This window comes from Alligator mississippiensis, chromosome 12 (assembly GCF_030867095.1).
Source record: "Alligator mississippiensis isolate rAllMis1 chromosome 12, rAllMis1, whole genome shotgun sequence".
Taxonomy (NCBI): Eukaryota; Metazoa; Chordata; order Crocodylia; family Alligatoridae; genus Alligator; species Alligator mississippiensis.
Window position 1 is genome coordinate 21,946,747 of NC_081835.1, and position 20,634 is coordinate 21,967,380.

At 39.7% G+C, this 20,634-nt stretch overlaps 1 protein-coding gene across 5 annotated transcripts in view; it reads left to right on the forward strand.

The window, feature by feature from the left end:
* The window catches only part of ERC2 (ELKS/RAB6-interacting/CAST family member 2), a 1,022,300-nt gene that overhangs the window by 7,889 nt on the left and 993,777 nt on the right, over window positions 1–20,634 (forward strand). For all 5 annotated transcript variants that reach the window (XR_009455862.1, XM_059715377.1, XM_059715380.1 and 2 more), the window contains exon 2: window positions 19,073–19,878. Coding sequence is in view for 4 of the 5 variants with exons in the window: in XM_059715377.1 (XP_059571360.1) it covers window positions 19,222–19,878 (657 nt within the window). In the remaining variant the exon portion in view is untranslated. The remainder of the gene's footprint in view (window positions 1–19,072; window positions 19,879–20,634) is intronic.

The following is a 20,634-nucleotide window of genomic DNA, read 5'->3' on the forward strand; positions in this document are numbered from 1 at the left end:
TAGCAGCTGTTCCCATAGACTACCCTCTCCTAAATTTTTAAGGGCCTAACCTGTATTCTTATAGCTTGTTATAGCAACTAATGAGGGGTTAATGAGATTCTTGTGATATATACATTTGTATGTGTTCTTCTATTATATACACACACAACCACATACAACCATATATAAATAGGGGTTACATTTTGTATATAAGATTTAATATTTGATCTGGCAATTGGTACTAGTAGTGCAGGGTTTTTTCACAGGATCAGGGCCTTAATTTATTTGCCAAGATTCATAACTCTTCATGCTTTTTAAACCACATACCACCTGTTCTGGTGACATACCAAATTAGTTGCACTAGGCTGTACATATGAATCCATCCTCTTGTTCCATATCTAATGCCTTAAACTGTGCTTATACACTCAAATGCTAGTAATGGACTCCAACTGGAGCAACACAGTTGAATATTTAAAACATAATATAAGCATAATACTTCTAGGTTTTATGTGGGTTTTTTTCCTTCTCTTTTTCAGTTGGGGGCAGAGGTCTCTAAGGATTGCTTAGATTCTGTTTTCCATAAGAATTTCTTTGTTTACCAAAGAGAGAGACAAGGATTGTTGAGGGTGATATGTTTTATTGGACCAAGTCTATCCCAACCACATAGTTGGTTCAATAAAACATATCACCCCCCAAAATCCTTGCTTGTCATGGACCTGGACCTCTAACATCACTCCAACACTACCAAAATTTGGTTTACCTAAGCAGGGTGGATTTGATTTAAATCACTGGTCAGGAAGCCTCTATTTAATCATCGTTTTCTAAAAAAGTGCATTCTTGTTGTTTGATGTAACCTTAATGCATACTATTTACAATTCAGAGATAGATGCAGGTTTCATTTTTAGAAGGTACACACTATACATTTTAAAGCAGCGATTTATTTTGATTTTTTTCAGATTAATGTTACAGCTACATCAGAAAACTGAATTATGATTTGGTTATTTATTTACCAAAGCTAATTGAAGCAGATACTTGTGAAGTTGTTGGGAGGTGAACTATCTCCAATTCGCTAAATTAATCATGGCTATTTGGGGGATATTTTTGCCACACTGTATTAGGAGGACATCAAATGAATGCTCCAGCCATATGTTATTAGCTTGGGGCTTTCTTCACTTTCTTTTAGATTTCTTCTTATTTTTCATTTTCTCTTTTTTACGGCCCGGCAAGCCTGCTGCTATGATAAGTTTTCCCTTCCAACATACCATTCCCTCACTAGACCTCAAATAAATGGAAAGGCTATACTCAAACTTATTCCTCAAGACTTCTGGAATATTCTGCTCAAAATGTTTCTCTTTTGTTTCTACTGTACTGCCCTCCTTACATGTATCTCCAGACTCCTCCTCCTTGCCCAGATCTACTCCAATCCCAACAATCCTTTATTGATTTTAACTTCTTGAAACTTTGCACTTTTCAAGAGAGGTAGAGGCTTGATTCTGTGTACACAAACTTGCAGAGAGACAATAGGGCTGATGGGAGGTAATCAGGTTTGTTATCTCTCATCTCCATATACTGCTGTTAACAAGGGTGTTATCTCTGGAGACCCAAATCCACAGTTTGAGAACTGAAACTAAGCATCACAGATGCTTAATGGATTCCTTTAGACTGAGCACTGAGTCCCACTGGGTAGTGGTTTTCTTTAATCTTTACTAATCTGTAGAGGAGCCTCTGGGAACCCTATAAGATTGGACCCCTAATATAGTCCATGGCCTGTTCTGGCTTATTTATAAATCTTTTCTAAAAAAGGTTACATGAATATATTGTCTCAAATAGTATATAATTAGAAGTTATAATCCCTATTCCATGATGATATCTTTGAGCTTTAACATACTTTAAATTAAAGGTATCTTTATATAGGTTAATTTTTTTTTTAAAAATCGTATTTTTTTATCTTTTTAAGATGCTTAATTAAAAAAAATCTGATTGAAATAAAAAAATCCAATTTTTTAAATGTTGATTTTTATCCACCCTGTACCTGAGTAATTACCTAAATAATTAAATATTTTTAGGATTAATTTAAAGTTCTAAAGTCAAATCCATAAACTTAAAAACTAGGACAGTCACAATAATGGACATTTTCCTATTTGTCATCATCAAGTTGCCATTGTGATAGGAACAGAAATCAGATTGTATGATTTGAGCATGTTCTAGTAAAAAACAATGTCTTTTGATTGCTGCGGTGGTGTCTTGTTTTCTATTTTGTTCGTCACAGAAAAACTGATTTTTATTTTTTTTGTTAAGAGCAATGTCAGATTTAAAGTATTTGCCAAGCTAGACACCTTAAATATAATAATATTATAGAGGAGGCAGGATTTAGTAAACACAATCTTACAATTTTGCATTCTCTACTGAAGAGTGTGATAGAAATGAGATTTTTGTCTGCACTTAACAAATGCCACCTAGCAAATGATAGGAGTGTTTGGGAAACATAAATAATATATGAGACTGTGGAAAAATTTCCAGTAGGTAAAAATGATGGTTTGAAAGCAAGACTGTCCAACGTCTAAGTGGCTAGGGGCAGAGGCCATGCAGGTTGCACCAGTATGGGGCCACACATCTGTGGCCTGGGGCAGCGGTAGGTTGTGAAATCTGGAGAAGGTAGGGGGAGCCTGTAGACTCTGGCTGCTCTTGTAGCTGGAGTGATGAGGGGAGTGGCAGCCAGGCAGGAGCCCTGGGACTGTAAGGTAACCTCTTATAGGCCAGATGTGGCCCACTGGTGCCAGTTGCAGCACCCTGGTCTGAAATCAAGACATGGCTGAAAACCTGAAAAGATTAAAAGAAATCTTCTGACATCTCTGGGAAGGCAGAAGCTTCATTAACTTCTTAAAGCACCTGACTTCTCTTGAGAGGAAGTCAGGAAAACTAAACAGGAAAAGCTGAAAGTTGTAACGGTATATGTGAATATAAAGGTTGAGCAACTGAGAAAGGAAAGGATTCTTATGTACCCTTTATAAAACTATTTTCTTGGTTAACAATTAATTTTGAACATTTTAAATAAAGGATGTTATTATTAAACTACCCTGCCTCCTTTATGTCAAGAGCAAAATCAAAATAAATATGAAGGAGACGTCTAACCTCATTCTTTGGAAGGCAAGTTGTTTTGTAAAACATGTTGTTTATTATCAAATATTGTCAGGTATGTTGCACTATGTTATATTTAAAAAAACCCCAATGTTCTATACCCTTCATCAAATGAGGGAAGAATAGACCTAATTGTTTTGTTATTTCTTGGCTAAACGAGCCATAATATATACTAACCTCCCCCCACCCCCACACGCACACCATTTTAGCCTTTTTTTTGTCTTTAGAAAACAAAAGTGGCAGAGAAAAGAACCCAAGGACTTCATGGAAGCCCAATGCAGGCTATCTTGTTTCAGGCAGAAGAGCAGGACATTACCTGATTTTACAAATAATATTTTTAATGAGATAAAATTATTTTTTATACAATGAAAAGATATAGTTAAGAAGTTGCAAATGGGCTGAAATTGAAATTTAAATAATTTAAAATATTCAACTGCTTAACGCTGGGATTTAGCTTTAAAACATTCTTAAAAGTTCATTGTTTAAAATGTAGCACTAAGGAAAAAGTGATGACTTGAATATAGTGGAAATCCAGGATATTAGAAAAAAAAGTCAGAATTTAATCCTTATTGTGAACTCTGAACTTTGGTAGCAAAATTAATTGACAGTTCTGCTTACTCATTCAGAACACTAGCTATCCAACATGCTTAAGATTGCATTTTGGGCTAATATTTTTCATTGTTGAAGTTTTGTGAACACATTATAGATATTAATTGCTGTCACTTTTCTTGACAGCAATAGAATGCCTGACAACTTCATTATGCAACCTTATACATTCTACGATTACATATTCAGCAAGCAGTTTGACTCAGTCCATTACTAACCATCTTTTTGTGTTAACTAGGACTAGATACAACAAGGTGCTGAGTTTCTACTCTAGAGTAGTGAATCTCTTGAACTTCGACTGACAGCAGTGTGACTGGAAACTGTTTAGTGAGTAAACAAATATAGGTTGTAATTGATTACAAAAGTATGTAAAATTAAATTCTGAAATTTATTATATGAATCATATTTTAGATTAAATTTAACAGCATTATGAAAAAGTTCTCATTGTAATATCAGCAACGCAAATGTATAATGTTATAAGGAACCTAGGTACACAAGTTGCCATTCTGCATATTGCTATGGCATACATTGGCAATGTTTTAAAGCGTTTGAACATGCCAACAATTTTTTTCATTCCTTCAATTTCCATCATTTGATTTTAACCCATAAATGTATCTTTGAATAATACAAAAAAATCATAGTACATGATTTGAGCTGAACTTCAAAATCTTTCTCTTGATCAGTACTTTTACTACCAAACCATAGATAGAGAAAGGACACTATGAGCTCGTTCAGATGAGAGTGCATGTGCAGTTTGTGGCGCCTCCATGTGCAGTTTGACGCACTACAAACCACACATGGCACACGTGAGCCCATTTGTCATGCTACTAATTAGCAGCATGGCACTAAAATTTGACACTGGAAAATTCATTGTCAGGAAAAAACACCACGACAAAAAGTGATGTGATGCTTGCAAGAGTAGTATGCGCTGCCAGAAACGTAGCTTGGCCAGTGAGAGTGATGCTCTGGCTGCTGGCCAGTCTCTGTGTGTCCAGATCGGCATCACTGCTGCTCCAGGAGGCCCTAGGACCCCAGGTAAGGCTGCTGGGGCCAGACTTCCCTACACCACTCCAGCCAATTTGCTGTATGCTGGAGCGTGTGTGTAGGAACATGCCCTGGGGCAAAAAGCAGCGGCATAAATATGTGCTGCTGCTATTTATGTCTTGGGAAACATGCACTCCTGCATGTGTGTGCTCGTCTAGAGGCCCCCTTTATCTTTAATTTTGGTAAACACTGTGTATAGCACATAGGAACTTTATATAAACAGGTTTTTTGTTTCATTATGTTTTTATTACACAATGAAGGACAAAAATGCTGTTGAACTAATATTAGCTAATGGATATAGTATTCTGAAAAATAGATTTCTCCCTTTCCAATTTTATTGACTTTTTGTTTTCAAATGTAAAATGAATAAGCAAGGAAAATTTATCCTTTTTGCTTTGTGATGTGTTGAGCTATAGTTAAAAAAAAGAAAATCTACTGAGAGCTAAAAATAAAACATAAATGTCTCCAATCCTGGACTACTGGCTATAATAAATAAGGGTATCCCTTGAAATTTGGATACAGTTCTATTTTACGGTCTATGATGAGGGTCTGTTTTAAGGAATACCTTTATAAAGAATTCATAAAGGTTGCGAAGATGCTTATATTTGTGAAACAGGAATACATCTTTTCTGTATGCCTTGTCTTCAGTGGTGTTTAAATTGTTGAAAAGATAGTCATGCCAGACAGTATAGGACATGCTGTGTCTTCTCTCTCTCCCCTCTCATCTCTTAGTCCTTTATAACTGTTATTTTGTGGTTTTTCTTTTATCCCTATGGAACTGCAGAGGTATTTAATATTTCCTAGACAGTTTGGAATTTTTTTTGAGCATATTGAAAATCAGGTTGGTAATGTTTATACTTATTTGCAATACATTTGTGTGTGTGTGTGTGTGTTTAAATACATTTTCAATCAAATTACAGATGTTTGAGTTATTGGTTATGAGACTATTGGCAAGCCTTGTGGTGCTTGACTCTTTGAGGGTGAATAGTTTCCAGGATTTAGTGTTTACCCCTGTGTAATCAGGTCCAGGGAGAAGAAAGCTGACAGATGTGGGGCCATGAACACTTTTTATGCCTCCTGAGGCTGGGGGGGCACGGCAACTGCCTGCAGGTGGTGGCAACGGGGGCATGGTGGCAATGAGTGGGGACCACCTGCAGGCAGCCATAATGATGTCAGTGGCGAGGTGCGGGGGGGGGGGGGGAGGGGGGGCAGAGGGCTGGTGCTGAGTGGTGATCAGCATCTGCCCGCAGTCACCTCCGGCAGTGTTGGTGGTGGGGAGGGGCGGTGGCAACTGCCCTCAGGCACCACCAGCAGCGTCAGCAGTGCCCAATCTCGGGGAGGGTGCATGTGGACCTGTGTGCACCCCCAATACATCACCAGTAATGGGGGCTGAGTCTCCTGAGATCCTGACTACTCCACTTTTCTTTTGACTTTGTCCAGCTTCATTGACTGTCCTGGAACAGGAGAATGAAGAAGCTGTGTTTTCTCAGCTCAGTTTCCTTCCCATTGAACTAATAGTTACCACATTTGCAGTTGTCAGAGTATGAGCCTAAAATTTAGAGTTTTCTTTTTCAAGTTTTTCCCTATTCAATATTTACTTTCTCCTTAGGCAAACTTGCATTGGCCTCAGTGTGTCTCGCTAGAGGTAGAAGTACATAAAGATGGCTCAGTGTGAACAAAATCTGTTGTGAGTTCTAAGAAGACAATAACAACAGTTTGTTTAAAACGTCTCATTCTACACTGGAAGTCAAAACACAATAACACTGGATAAATGAAAAGAAAGTGAAAAATGAAAATGACAGTTTGGATTTTACTGTCCAAGAGAATGATTGTCAGAAAGTAACCAATTAAGAAAAGTATATGAATAATAATTGGCAGGCAAGGTTCTTTGAGTAGATGTGATATCTTTTATTAGACCAACTGAGTAGTTGGAAGAAAATTTTTAGCAAGCTTTTGGGTGCAGTCACCCTTCTTCAGGCACAGGGAATCTCTGCTGGTCTGAAACTCCAAGGAATGAGAGAAGCTAAAATTGTGGCAGGATGTCAGTGAGAATGTAAATAGGTAGAAATTAGAAAGACAGAAATTAAAGCAGAGAAGGGAGGGGAAAGAAAGCAGGGGAAAAAGGCCAAAGGGAGATGTTGCAGTGATAGAATACAAGGTAGAAAAGAGGCTGTCTGTGAAAAAGAAAACAACTGGGGATCAGGAAAACAGGAATGAGAGAAGCATCCTGAGCATGACAGGATGTAATTATTTAAAAAAAAATTAATATAGTTTCTTCCCTTGTTGTATTGCTCCGTTAATTCTAATTGGGAGCCAGAATCTGCGTTGACTTAATGTTTCTAATCATTGGAATGGGTATTGTAATTGATTGGCTTGAAGAAAGAAAATTTCCCAAACTTTTGAAAATGTTAAAATCATCTTATTTGCATGCTTTGAAAAGGAACAGTCTTTTATTTATGAAGATTTTATTGCATTTCATAACTTTTTTGTATTATGCTTTCTTTTGCACCATTATTTCAATCTCCCTTTCTGATTTCTTCTCTTCTTTTCCTCATTTTGCCTTGTGAAAAAGCAAGGCAGAAAAGAGAGGAAAGGAGAAGAGAAATTACAAAAATGAGGAAAGGAAAAATTATCATTTGCATTAAAAGTTGAAAAAACATATACTTTTGGAATATATTCAAATATTTTTGTGTTTAAAAATTTTAACCAACTATAATTTTTAGCTTGATTCTATCTCTGTATCTTGAACAGCTACTTACTATGTTCAAGCTTATAAGGGCCTTGCAAGAACTCCTGTATAGCAACTTAAGAAAAATCTGGGGAAACTGCCTACCAATAGGAGTTTGTCTGGTCTACTGTAGTGATGTACAGAAATATAAAAGATAAGTTGTATATTGTGTGTGTGTGTATGTGAAGTTATATTAGCTTGTCAGTGTACCATGTAGCATAGTTATAGAAACAAAAATATCTGAAATTTCTAGTTAATTTTTAAAGTAGTAAACCTGTGATTTATTTGATAGAGGCAAAGATTTCTTTGTCAGGTTGCTTCATGTCTTGCATTCGAAAGCGTATCAAACCTGTATCCCAACTACATAGTGGTCCAGTAAAATATATTACCCTAAGAAATTCCTGCTCCTTGCATAATTTCTGGACGCTTATGGCTACAACATCACTCTTACACTACTATATATTTGATAGACATCAGCATTTTTAATTGTTAATTTAATTGTTAATTCCTTGGTAAAGTTTATCGTAATTCAGTATAACGAGCACATTCTCATTGTTTAGCAAATAATGAGACGTATCACAGAGGCCCACTAGCTGTTGGGAGGTAATAAAGAATGGTTTATCATAAATTAAAATAACAACTTGGTTTCCATATTATGTGTCAATTGTTTTAGTGGCCATTAAGTGTCTTCTGTGAAATAACCTATCATGTAGTTATGCTGCATTTTCTTTTCTGCAGCAGTCAGTCACCCATCCAGTTACTGATAAGTTTTTATATGATTTTCAGTATACCTTGATTTTCTGATTACTCAATAGAGTTGCCTTTTCAACTATGGGTATAGTTGCTTTAAGGCTCTGGCCAGCGTCTCCCAGTCAAAACTTCCAGTGACATGTTGGCAGTGTTCCTCTGCATGGAGTTGCTGAATGTTCAGTTAAGTATCAACCCTCATGTATTTCCTTTCTTAAGACCTACAAATACCAATAACATTTTGCATATTTCATTTCCAAAATTCATCATTCAGTCTAGACGTACTTGGATATTACAATAAAAAAATCCTTGACAGATGCACAGCAGCCCCCATATACATTTGTTTGTAGCTTGTTATAAGCTAAAATATTGGGAGGTATAAAGGAAATTCCACACATACCTTAAATTAAATGGTAGTGATATACAATAAGAAAAATTTAAGCAGTCTAAAAAATAATGTTCTTTTTAATAGAAATATGTAAATAAGATGAACATACAATAATATTATGATGATGAATATAAAAGCCTAGATATCTGTGGAGACTGTATTATTTCCGGAAAATTGTACAGTGTATATCACAAGAATATTAGCGCTCTTGAAAATGTAGATAATATAGTATTAAGGCAGAGCTAGGATTTAAAAGCATGCATTGTTAGGCAAAATACAAAATAGACAGTAAAAGTCAAATAAAATCCATTTCATGAGTCTTAAGTAATGTGGATAATGTGAGTCCATGATGTTGTTGTCAGCAGAGCACAGGTGGTGAGATGAGGCAGAAATCTTGAAAATAAACTAAACCTAATTTGGAACAGCCATCAGGAAGTACTTTATTCACAAAACAGACTATTCCTTATTCTCTGAGATCTTTAGGGAAGATACTAGAATAAAAAAAATGATATTCTGAGCATGTATACTTGAATCCCCAAATCTTTTTATTTACTTTTGTTCAATAAAATAACATTTTAATATTAACTTTTTAAACAGGTAGCTTTAGAAATGAATATAAAGTGTACATTTACAAACTATTCTTAAAAACAAGAAATTGTTGAGATGTAATAAATGTATTATTTTTAGTGCCAATAAATTGAATTAGATTTAAAAAAAAAACAAACTATTGAAATTATATGAATTTGATCCTTATCCAGTGAGGCCCAACTCTGTTCTGGGCCTGAGTAAATTAATTAAATGAGTAAATCAGTGGAAATGGGTCCCAGAAAGGTTGTGAGAGGGGAGGAAATCCTTAAACGCCAGGCCAGGAAGTTATATTGGTGTTACTTTATACTTACTAATGTAATGTCTGTAGCTTCTGTGCTCCCCTCAGTGGGGAGAGTTGTGGATGGATTTCTTTAACTGTGCATATTGTTTTAATGCACAGGGAATACAGTGTTTAAGAAAGAAAGTAGGATCGCTTTCAGGGGAATAAGGCAATATGCTGCATTTATTAAGAAATGCAAAATCCTTACTACAACTACAAAGACCTTAAATCATTACAGAATACAAAAGTTCTTGCAAAGTCTTACAGCTATAACTGGAGCCTTATCAAATTTAACAAAGTATTACATTACTGCACATACACCTACATACATACACACACTAGCATCAGGTTCTGCTGACATTAAGATGTTACCAGTTTTAGTTGCTCGAGTTAACTTGGTGGCCAGCTGAGCTAAGCATGAGGATGGAGTGGGGCATTTTTTCAAATACGTACCGATGCTCCTCATTGTTGTTCCAGAAATCATCCAAAGACTTCTTAATCTTGCCCATTTTTATAGTTCATTTTAAGGAGGTGTCAGCTGCATGTTTGTGGTTAAACAGCTTTCCTGTCTTCTGCATTGGCCAGAAGTTCTGTGTTGTTTAGATGTTCCGCATCAGTTAACTAATTTGCGTCAGTTGCATGTTTTGCATCATTGAGATGTTCCGCATTGGTTGTGTTGGTGGAATAACATCAGTTTTGGTTGATCTGTTTGGGTGGATTTCTTCACTTGGGATTATCTGTTTGCATCTTCGGCTGCTTCTCAAGGTGTGACATTTTCTTATCTTTTCCGTACGTATTTTTCCTTGCCTGACATATACATACCACATTTATACAAAACGAGGCCTACTAATCCATTAACCTGCTAACCTATAAAATAAGTTAAAAACAAGTTTTCAGCCCAGGTTTCTTATCCTAAATTATACATTTAAAATAAGATTTTATAAAAGCAAAAAAAAAAAAAAAAGACAAATAAACAATAATTGATGAAAAATAGTAAATCAATGACTAATTAATAAACAATAGCTGTTTATAAAAGCAAAACTACTTTTAATTCTATTGTATTTAACTATAGTAGGATGATATGCAGGTGGGCTTAAGACTTGCATGAGCTCCCTCTGTCTTGCTCCCCAAGGCCCAGGCAGTGGAACCACACTGGTTTTGCTTTGATTTAGGGCATGTGGTACTTGAGGTTTGGGGAGTAAGCTGGCTTTCTTTCTATGTGAATTAAATTTTGCACTGATTATTTTTATTCAAGAGATAAATTGTAAGTGGAATTAAAATGTCAAGGTCTAGGCCTTTCTGCATACCTCTTCTTCCCCCCCCCCCCCATAAGACCTTTGCGCTAGGAGTATCTGTAAGGAGTGAGAGAGAGAGAATTTTCTTTAATTCATGGAGTAATCTGGGATCTGAGGCTGTTAAAGTGGCTCTGAGCCTAATATCTCCTTCTCCTATGCTCCCTGCCCACTCCAGATTCTGATTCACTGTGGCATACTGTAAATTCATGTAGCTTTTTGGATCACAGGGGGAGGGATTCACTACCTAGATGTCACCAAATGCTTTCTCCCTGCCATTTACTTCAGTACTACAGTGTCTCTCCTTCATCTGAGGTTCTTCAAGGCCATAGTGGAAAAGGATAGATTTAACCCCCAAATTTATTTGATTCCAGGTAAGGAACACTTTTATGTAAGTGCTTTAGCCTACACATGCAGACCTGTATAACTACAACTTCACTGTGCAATGGATTTCAAGTTAAAGTACACCTAAACTGCAGGCATTCTAATATTATAAAAGCATTAGTCTGTCCATAATGCTTTATTCACGCTCTGATTGGCTGACTGAAACAGTCAGGGGGAGGGGAGGAGTGGGCCTGGGCCTGATGCAGGGGGGAGAAGGAGCGAGCCTGCGGGGGGGGGGGGAGAAGCTGGGCTGCCACGGTGGTGGGGTGGGGGAGCAACAGGCCGGGCTTGGTCCGGCCCGGCCCAACGTGGCAGCAGCAGGGGTAGGGGAGGAGCAGGCCTCCTCCCCCCCACTTGGGCCCAGGACCACTCCTCCCCACCCATGTTGGCCCTGAGCCTGCTCCTCCCATCCCCCTGGCACCATGCTTCTCACTCCCCACCCCCTCCCGCCCCCTGCCGCAGTGGGCTGGCTTCTCTTCACCCTTGGGCCCGATCCTTCCTTACATCAGGCCTGTGCCTGTTCCTCCCCTCCCCCTGCTGCTGCAGCAGGGAGGGGGAAAGTGGGCCCGGACCCCAAGTAGCAGGAGGGAAGGTGGGATTGGGCCTGGATGGGGGGGGGGAGAGGCCACAGGACTCTATCCTTACCTGCTCCCCCCTCCCGTCATTCTTGACGGGCAGTTGGCTAGTCTATAATAATAATAGGCTTATTCTGTCTGTCCAGAGCACTCTGGGTTGTCTTGGCAGCCAATCACAATGCTTACTGAAACAACCCATCAGAGTGCTCCAGATAAGCAGCTGGGGGTGAGCTGCTGGCCAGCTCTGAGCTGCAGGGGCCTTGGTGCTTCCCTTCATGGCGGCTTCCCCTGGGACTGCCTGGGTGGGGTGCCAGCTTGTGGGTGCTGCCTGGGGGGCACCCCTGCCGTGGAGGGAAGAACTAGGGTCCCCTGCAGCTTGGGGACTGCGCGACCTGCCAGCTGCAGGAGACACAGGCAGGCTCCAGGAGGGAAAAAAAAGATCAGGCTCACCAGTTTGTTTTTTTCCCCCCTCAGTGCAGTCTGCCCATGTGAGCTACCACCGGCTTTTGCAGCCCCTGAGCTACAGGGGGGCCTGGTACTTCCCTCCATAGTGGCAGTGCCCCCCTGGGCTGCCCAGGCTGGATGCTAGCTGCACAGCTGCAGCCCCCAGCTTGCAGGCAGCACTTGCTGGTTCCAATGGCGCACTGGGTGCTGGAACCCTGGGTGTGCTCGGGGAAGCTCAGGCTTGGTGGGCTTCCAGCACCCCATACACCATCCCCTTGACTTTCCTACTTTCTGGGACTGCTTGGTAATCTGCTGGCTGCCCTGGGAAGGTGGCAGGAGGGCGGCTAGATATGCTGGCAGCTGGAGAAGGTGGTGGGGATGGTGCATGAAACACTAAAAGCCCACCAAGCTTGAGCTTCCCCAAGCATACTCGGGCTTCCAGTGCTCTGTGCATTGTCCCTGCGGCCTTCTGCAAATAGGGCCTTTGTACACATGAGGAATATCACTATAATTTGTTATACAGCAAACTAAAATATATGGGATGTGTTTATTTGCTATGTAAGAAGTCATTTAAATTGAAATGTGCCACCAAATGTGCACACTGTTATGAAATTTAATCGTAACATGCCGTCAAATGTGTACACTGTTACACAGTTAAATTGTTAAAAAGGGCAATTAAACCACTAAAAGGGGCTATTTCCTCATCTATATAAGGGCCCTTAGTCACGTGTATGAGGGCCCTGTTTATTCTATGACTATAAACAAGTCACAAAGTCAGATTGTAAATGTTTTGTGGGTTTCAGCTAGTTTTATTAAATAATGTACTTTTCTTTAGTTGATGTTTATTAACTAAACTCTGAAAACAAGAAAACCTATCACAAACATACAGAGGTTATATTATTAAAAATATAAAGGCAAACACTACCATAGGAATGGGATGAAGTGTTGGGAAACGCAAGACCCCTGTTTTGAAGTCAGAAATAGAGATTAATAGAAAACATCACAGGGCTGAACAAGACCAAAGTTATCACTCTTATATCCATTCATTGTACAGACTTCACACAAATAGGAGAGGGAAGATAATTTAACAGACCAGAGCTAAGAAAACCCACAATGTAAAAAATAGCACCTAAAAAATACATGTTAGTGATCTAAAAGGAGGAGATTTAAAAGTAGGTAGGGTAGTAAATGACTCAAGAGCAAATATAAGGTTATGCAAATATAAATGTATATAAGTGTACCTTCCAGATAGGTTATGGTAGAAATGGAGACCTGGGCCTGATATGCTATAAGTGTGTCCTGTACTACTCTAAGACTGAATTCCCCCATCTCTCAGTCCTGACACTTTTTTAATTGGGTCCAGTTTAAATACCAATAAGGAGTTGGATAGTTTACTATATATCCCAGTTCTTCACTAGGAAAGCCACTTCTCAAAGACAACTGTACTGGCATGGATGGGAGTTACTGTGGCCCAGGATCTTCTGAACTGCTTGTGAGTGGAGAAAGTGTTGGAGAGCACATGCAAATTAACCCTCTTAGCACTGAATTGTTGTACAGTGTATTCCATTTCAAATAAATGCATAATTCACATAGCCGTACAGTGCAATGCCATTCTTCATTTGTTACCTATTGATTACATTCTAACAAGTATGAGTTCCCTGTATATTGGTTAACGCAGGGGTTTTCAACCTTTTTTTAATAAATGTACCCCTGATGGTCCCCATTTTTAATAAGTATACCCCTGGGGAGGTGGCATGTGGCCAGACGTGGGGTGGGGGTGGTGAGCAGCCAGATGTGGAGTGCGGTGGGGGGGTGGCGGCGAGTGGCTGAGCGCCGGGGGGGGAAGGGGAGGCAGGGTGGTGAGTGGCTGGACATGGGGGACGGGGGGCGGGCAAGCAGCCAGACATGGAGCGGGGGTGTGGCAAGTAGCGGTAGTGCAGCTTCTGTATGACCCTGCTCTCGCCCCACCCCAGCCCTGCTTCTGAGAGGCAGTGGTGCAGGGTGGTGGTGCTCTGTCCCCGCCTGCACCTGCATACCCCATGGGACCTTCCAAAGGGGTATGCATACCCCTGGTTGATAACCCCTGGGTTAATGGAATAAATTGTATAATTCTTAGTCCCATTCTCTACTTCATAATATAATTGTACTCCAAGTGCATAATCAGGGAAACTGAGTAGGAGCCATCAAGTCCAAGGCTTCTGGCTTGATTAGAACCTGTCAATTTCAAGGGTGCTATTCAAAGAGGTAGAATGCCCTCTGAGAAACCAAGTAACCAGGCTTGATGAAGGGCAACAAAAGTTATACCTACAGAGCTCTTGCAGGAAGTACAGAAAATCAAGGAAAGAGTCCTTAGACAGTGTTACATATAAAATTATTTGATTAGAATAAGATGGTTGAGCATTTCTGAAGAATCGTATCATCCTCAACCCCAGCTGCCATGAGGTCTTATGTATTCTTCATTCAATGGCCTTAACTGAATCCCTGGAACTGGCATGGCTGAAAAGCTCTGTATCCACTAGGACAGTGGTTCTCGACCTTTGGTACCTTATGTACTACCTGCCGATCGACACAGCAAAAGCAAAACCTGAAGTCCCACCATGCCAGTTCCGGTTTTGCTGCTGTGAGCCAAGTCCCACTTTTTCATTGCGGACCATGGCCTGGGGCAAAGCAGCCTGCGCGGGGCCCTTCTCCCTGTCCCCTGGCACGCTGACGCAAGGGAGTGAAAGCCCTGGCACACCGGATGCAGCAGGAGGGGCGGCGGCGGCCAGAACTTCCGGCCTGAACGAGCAAAGACGCCTCCAAACCACGGGGGGGGGGGGGGGGGGGAAGGGGCCAACATGGCACTTGTGTACCCTCCACCTTGCCCGTACCCCCCAGGGGAATGCGTATCGCGGTTTGAGAAACACTGCACCAGGATACACTAGTAGGATCATTGTCTTGTATTGGGGAGGCTGGACTTTGACTGTATTGTGGGGGTGAGGAGAAGTTTGAACACTCAGATACTTATGGGAGGCAAGAATATTGTAAAAAATTAAATAGGGAAAGGGCATCTAGTTCTAGTGGAAATTGAATTAGTCAGGCCAGCCTGGGCTAATGGCCTAGGTGAGCACACCTGCCTGTAGTTTTGACTGACAGTTCTAATTCTGACAGTTCTAGCTAATTCTCTGGCTGGCTTTCTGATTGGTGGCTGAGAGTACAGCTATGTATTTAGTTCCACCTGTGACCCTGTTCTCTAGGTTAGCCAACAGTACTGTCTCAGCTCTGTTCGGGTGAGCCTCCTGGTTCCTGTACTCTGATTTTCTGGTTCCTGACCATAGTTTGGCTCTGTCCCTGGATTCTGGCTCTGGATTTCCTCTTGAATCAGTTTCCTGGCTTCCAAACCCTGCTTGTTCAGTCCCAAAAACAGTCTGGGTCAGAGTTCAGTAGTTAGAAGAAGCAGGGGAGAAAACCACATGCCAGACTCCCCTGAGGGGCACCTACAGAGCCTTGTGCCCACATGTAAGACTGCAGGCATTGCCTTTAAAGTGCCAAGGGGGGCAGAACATCTCCCTTGCAAGGCCTATCTAGAGCCCTGTGTTTGCAATCCCACTGGGGTTATGACCCAGGGTGCGGGTAGCCCCAGCATCTCTGTGGGCAAAGCCCTACCACTGAACAAATCTCTCCTTGCCAACTAGTCTGACCTGATCCTTTCCAGGAATGGAGCCTCCAGCTCCCAACCTGCCAGCACCTGATGCCAACCAGACTTACCCAACCTGCACTGGAACTAGGTTCATTGGCTGATACCAGAGGGGCTGGGATCCACTGCAAGCTGCCAAAGCAGAAACTGGCAGCCTTTCCTACCTGAAAGTATGATAGGTGAGAGGGAGAGAAGTGGGTGTTGTGAAGAGGGAGGGACGTGGTCCCCAGAGGTGACTAGCTAGTCAGACTTGACCTGTGCCCTTGGCCACTGTTAGCTGTCTCCAGGTAGATTGGGAAGTCTGTAAAACGTGCTGGGATGTATGCTCTGGTGTCCCTTGAGCTTGCATCCCATCTTCTGAATGCTTGTACAGTGTTCTACCAGTAGAGTTTCCAGCTGCTTAAACTAAACTGCTAAACTTTCACAAGTTGATGTGAATGCTTGCATGCACCCTCTGTATACCATCTGGAACACATTTGTAAGATCATGGGAGTTTCACAAGTGTTATCAGAAATTAGAAAGCTTTCAGTAATGGTACATTTACCAAATATAGGTATAGGCTAGGTGTCACCACAAGTGAGGGTTGATTTTTTTAAAATCTTTATTTGTTTATATAGTTGGTTGTTACTGATTATTACTAATAATGATTATTAGTAGTGATAGTATATGCAAAAATCATTAAAACATAGGGGTAATGGTTTAAGATGCTAGCTGTTTTTCAGATTGAAATAGTTCATGGTGCTGAACTTATCAGTACTCCTTTACAAATATAGAATGAACAGTTAATACCAGGATAGGATATCTGTATGTAATGATGATAACATCTTGGAGAAATGATTCAAGTTACTGGACTTTAATGAATTAGATTCTCTGCTGCTGTTCTGAGCTAATTTTAAATACATGTTTTTAGGTCTTTTTTAGTTATCACCACTATATCAATGTCACTGATTTCTTGTAAGAATTATATTTGTTTAAAAAAATCAGTAGCCCTTATCTTAGAGTCTTTTATAGATGATAAATGTTAAAAAAATGGAATCATAGTAAAATAAGGTGGATAGCCCCAGCACAACGTCAAGTCCAAACACCTGCTCAAGGTGGATCATCCTGCTCTAAACCATTCCAAACAAATCTTTGTCTAACCTTTTAAAAACTTCCAAGGATGGAGATTTTCCAACCTCTCTAGTTAGCTTGTTCCAATGCCTAACCATCCTCATTGTGTGAATGTTCTTCCCAATATCTAACCTAAATTTCCACTGTTGCAGTTTGTCCTGTTCCTTGCTGCTACAGGGAATAGTCTTTCTCTATCATTTTAACAACTGCTGTTCAGTTACTTGAAGATTATTATTAAATCCCCTCTCAATCTTCTCTTTTTTTCAGACTAGATAATGCTGGTTCTACCTACCTTCTTTTGTAAGTCATGTTTCTTAGCCCCCTAATCATGTTTGTTGCTGTCTAGTAGACTCCTTCTAATTTGTCTATAACTTAAACTGTGGTGCCCCAAAATTGGACGTAGTACTCAAGGTGAAGCCCCACTGATTTTGAGTAGAGTGAAAAAATCATTTCCCTTTACTTACAAGTGACACTCCTATAAACACAGCCCACTATCTGCTATTGGCTTTTTACTTGTTTGTTTGTTTGTTTTGTTTTGTAACAATAGTACACTGTTGACTTATATTCAGCTTATGGTTGACAGTACCCCTTAGGTCCTTTTCTAAAGTACTGAAGCCCAGCCAGTTATTCCCTTGTCTACATTTGTACATGTAATTGTTCTATCCTAAGCACAGGACTTTACACTTCTACTGATTTAATTGCATTTGATTAATTTCTGATCACTTTTCCTGCTTATCACAATCATTTTGAATCCTAATTCTACCCTCCAAAATGTCTGTAACCCTACCTAGCTTGGTTTTATTTGGAAATTTGCTAACTGTGTACTCTGTCCCATCCTCTGAAATCATTAATGAAGATATTAAATAGTACCGGTACAGGAAAACCCCTGGAGAACATCAAGCTACTATTGAAGAGATGCTCAATATTACTATCACAAATTTTCAATATTATTATGCATTATTGCTGGTTATCAATTCTGAATAACTTCAATTGTCCTGTTTATTTAAATAAATTATGAGGGTAAACCTGCCATCGAAATACCACTGTGACACCAAAAGCGGAAAAGAGTATTTGACAGGCTCTCATTTTCTTAATGAAATAATTGAATATTTGCAATATACTTTGTTCCCTGATACAGGCAAACAACACATACCAGCAAGTCTGTGGTGTACATTGGAAGTATTATTTGTAATAATAGTATATAATTGTCCAGAAGACAATATTCTCTGAAATTAATTCAGTCTTATTTTAAATCTTGAAACAGAACAGAATCAATATCTATTAACAGAATTAGTATCTATTAGCCCTTCCATTCAAAGAAGCCTTTAGCCTGTCCCTATCATCTGTGTAATTATACAGTTGATACTGCTTTAAAAAAAGCCAGATATGCTAACTTTCTTTTTTTATATTGGCTGTGCCAATCAAATATATTCTTGATCTCTGATTTTTGTTCAGGTGTAGACACCAAGTAATATCATTCCTGGTGTAATTCCAATGGAGTCATTCATTTGAGTATATTAATATCATTGAAGGCAATATACCAGGAACACATGCCCCATAGTATTTGTTTAAGTTTTAATCTTCTTTAGATTAAGTGAAAACATCAAGAAAATTTAAAAGGAGAAAGAAATGAATATTGCTTGTTCTGCTTGAAATGCTTTTAAAATGGAAATTTTGAGGCAGCAACCCTAAGTGTAAAAAAACAGTGAGCGCATCTACACGTTGATTAATGCATAGTAATTACTGCGCATTTAGTTCAGTACTTGCTTAATGAAGTACTAACTAAATGTGCAGTAACTACAGTTACCGTGCAGTAGTGCTGGCGCATGGTTTTCTTGTGATACTTACTGCCTAGTAACACTGTGCAGTAGCATATTAGCATGGTTTTTGACCAGCACGCTACTGCGCAGTGTTATTAGGCAACTGCACAGTAAGTGTCTCATGTAGATGTGCCTAGTATTAACCTCATTTTAAAGGTAGTATTTTTAAATCAGTTGCCATATGCTGTGTTTTATGATTCATTTCAATCACTTACTGTAAAGATACTTTTTGATGTAGGAAAAAAAAAATTACTTCTCTTTTTTTCCCCCCAGATCTTTGATTTGGAAGAATCATCAATTTTTGCCTTGTGGAAGAATGCAGTGAATCCATTTGCCAACATTATTAGCTGGTATTTTAGAATCAATATCCAATCTTAGCATTACTAATTTCTTATTAAATAGTACCTCAAAGTAGAAGAAAAATGTATGGAAGTGCAAGAACAATCAGTAACTTGGAAGGCAGTCCCTCCAGGTCTCCTCGTCTGCCAAGATCTCCTCGTTTGGGCCATAGACGGACAAACAGTGGGGGAGGAGGAGGAACAGGTAAGACACTATCAATGGAGAACATACAGTCCCTTAATGCAGCCTATGCAACATCTGGACCGATGTATCTGAGTGATCATGAAGGTGTAGCTTCTACTACTTTCCCAAAGGGCACAATGACTCTTGGAAGGGCTACCAATCGAGCTGTGTATGGTGGTCGTGTCACAGCTATGGGGAGCAGTCCTAATATTGCTTCAGCTGGTCTTTCCCACACAGATGTACTTTCTTATACTGATCAGCATGGAGGTCTGACTACATCTTCACATCATCACCATCATCAGGTTCCTTCTATGCTGAGACAGGTTAGGGACAGTACGATGCTAGATCTGCAGGCTCAACTTAAGGAACTACAAAGGGAGAATGATCTTCTCAGAAAAGAACTGGACATCAAGGACAGCAAGCTGGGATCTTCCATGAACAGCATCAAAACTTTCTGGAGTCCTGAGCTAAAAAAGGAAAGAGTTTTGAGGAAAGAAGAAGCAGCGAGAATGTCAGTTCTTAAAGAGCAGATGAGGGTTTCCCATGAAGAAAATCAGGTAAGCAATGCTGAATGTTTCTTTTTATTGATTTACAACTAAACATTTGGTATTTTCCTTGTGATTCTGTGACTGGTACTGAGCAAATTTGGCATCGTCAACAAAAATTGCATGTCTTGGTGTATCTGCCTCTGGCTGCTAAGTAGTAGGAAAGCACACTAATAAGCTGGATGTAATTTGTAATTTCCTTGATGCAGCATTCCTTTATGTTAGTGCTGAGCCAAATGATTGTTCGTCACTACCTGTTTTTGTATTTGTATTTGTGAGCCTTTTTGTAGTTCTTTTTGCAGCAGTGGTCTAAATACATTCTGCAATCTCTTCTGAAGAGGTAAATGAACCACAACAACACAAGTATTAGCAAACATATAGGGGCACATTTTGTGTGATCCCTGTAGGGAAGGGAGTGAGCTGCCCAATTTCTATTAAAGCTAAAACAAGACATGCTATTAAGTTCCTATAGCTAAAATTTATAGTTTTGCAGGCATGGTACAGAATGAATTAAGTTGGACTCTTGCCTTGTCAGCTATTTTTCTTAAAGAGATGCATTGTAAGGAAATGAACGATCTGAAAATTGTAATTGTATCTGAAGTGTAATTACTGACATTTTCTTTCATTTGTATAAAATGATGAAAGATACAGTTCTTCCTGATTCAGATTATTTATGATTAAAGATACAATCCATCAGCTACAATGCAAGGCTTTGTGGGATTTGAGGCAGTTTCCATAAGGCTTTATAACATGGGCAACTGGTGCCTC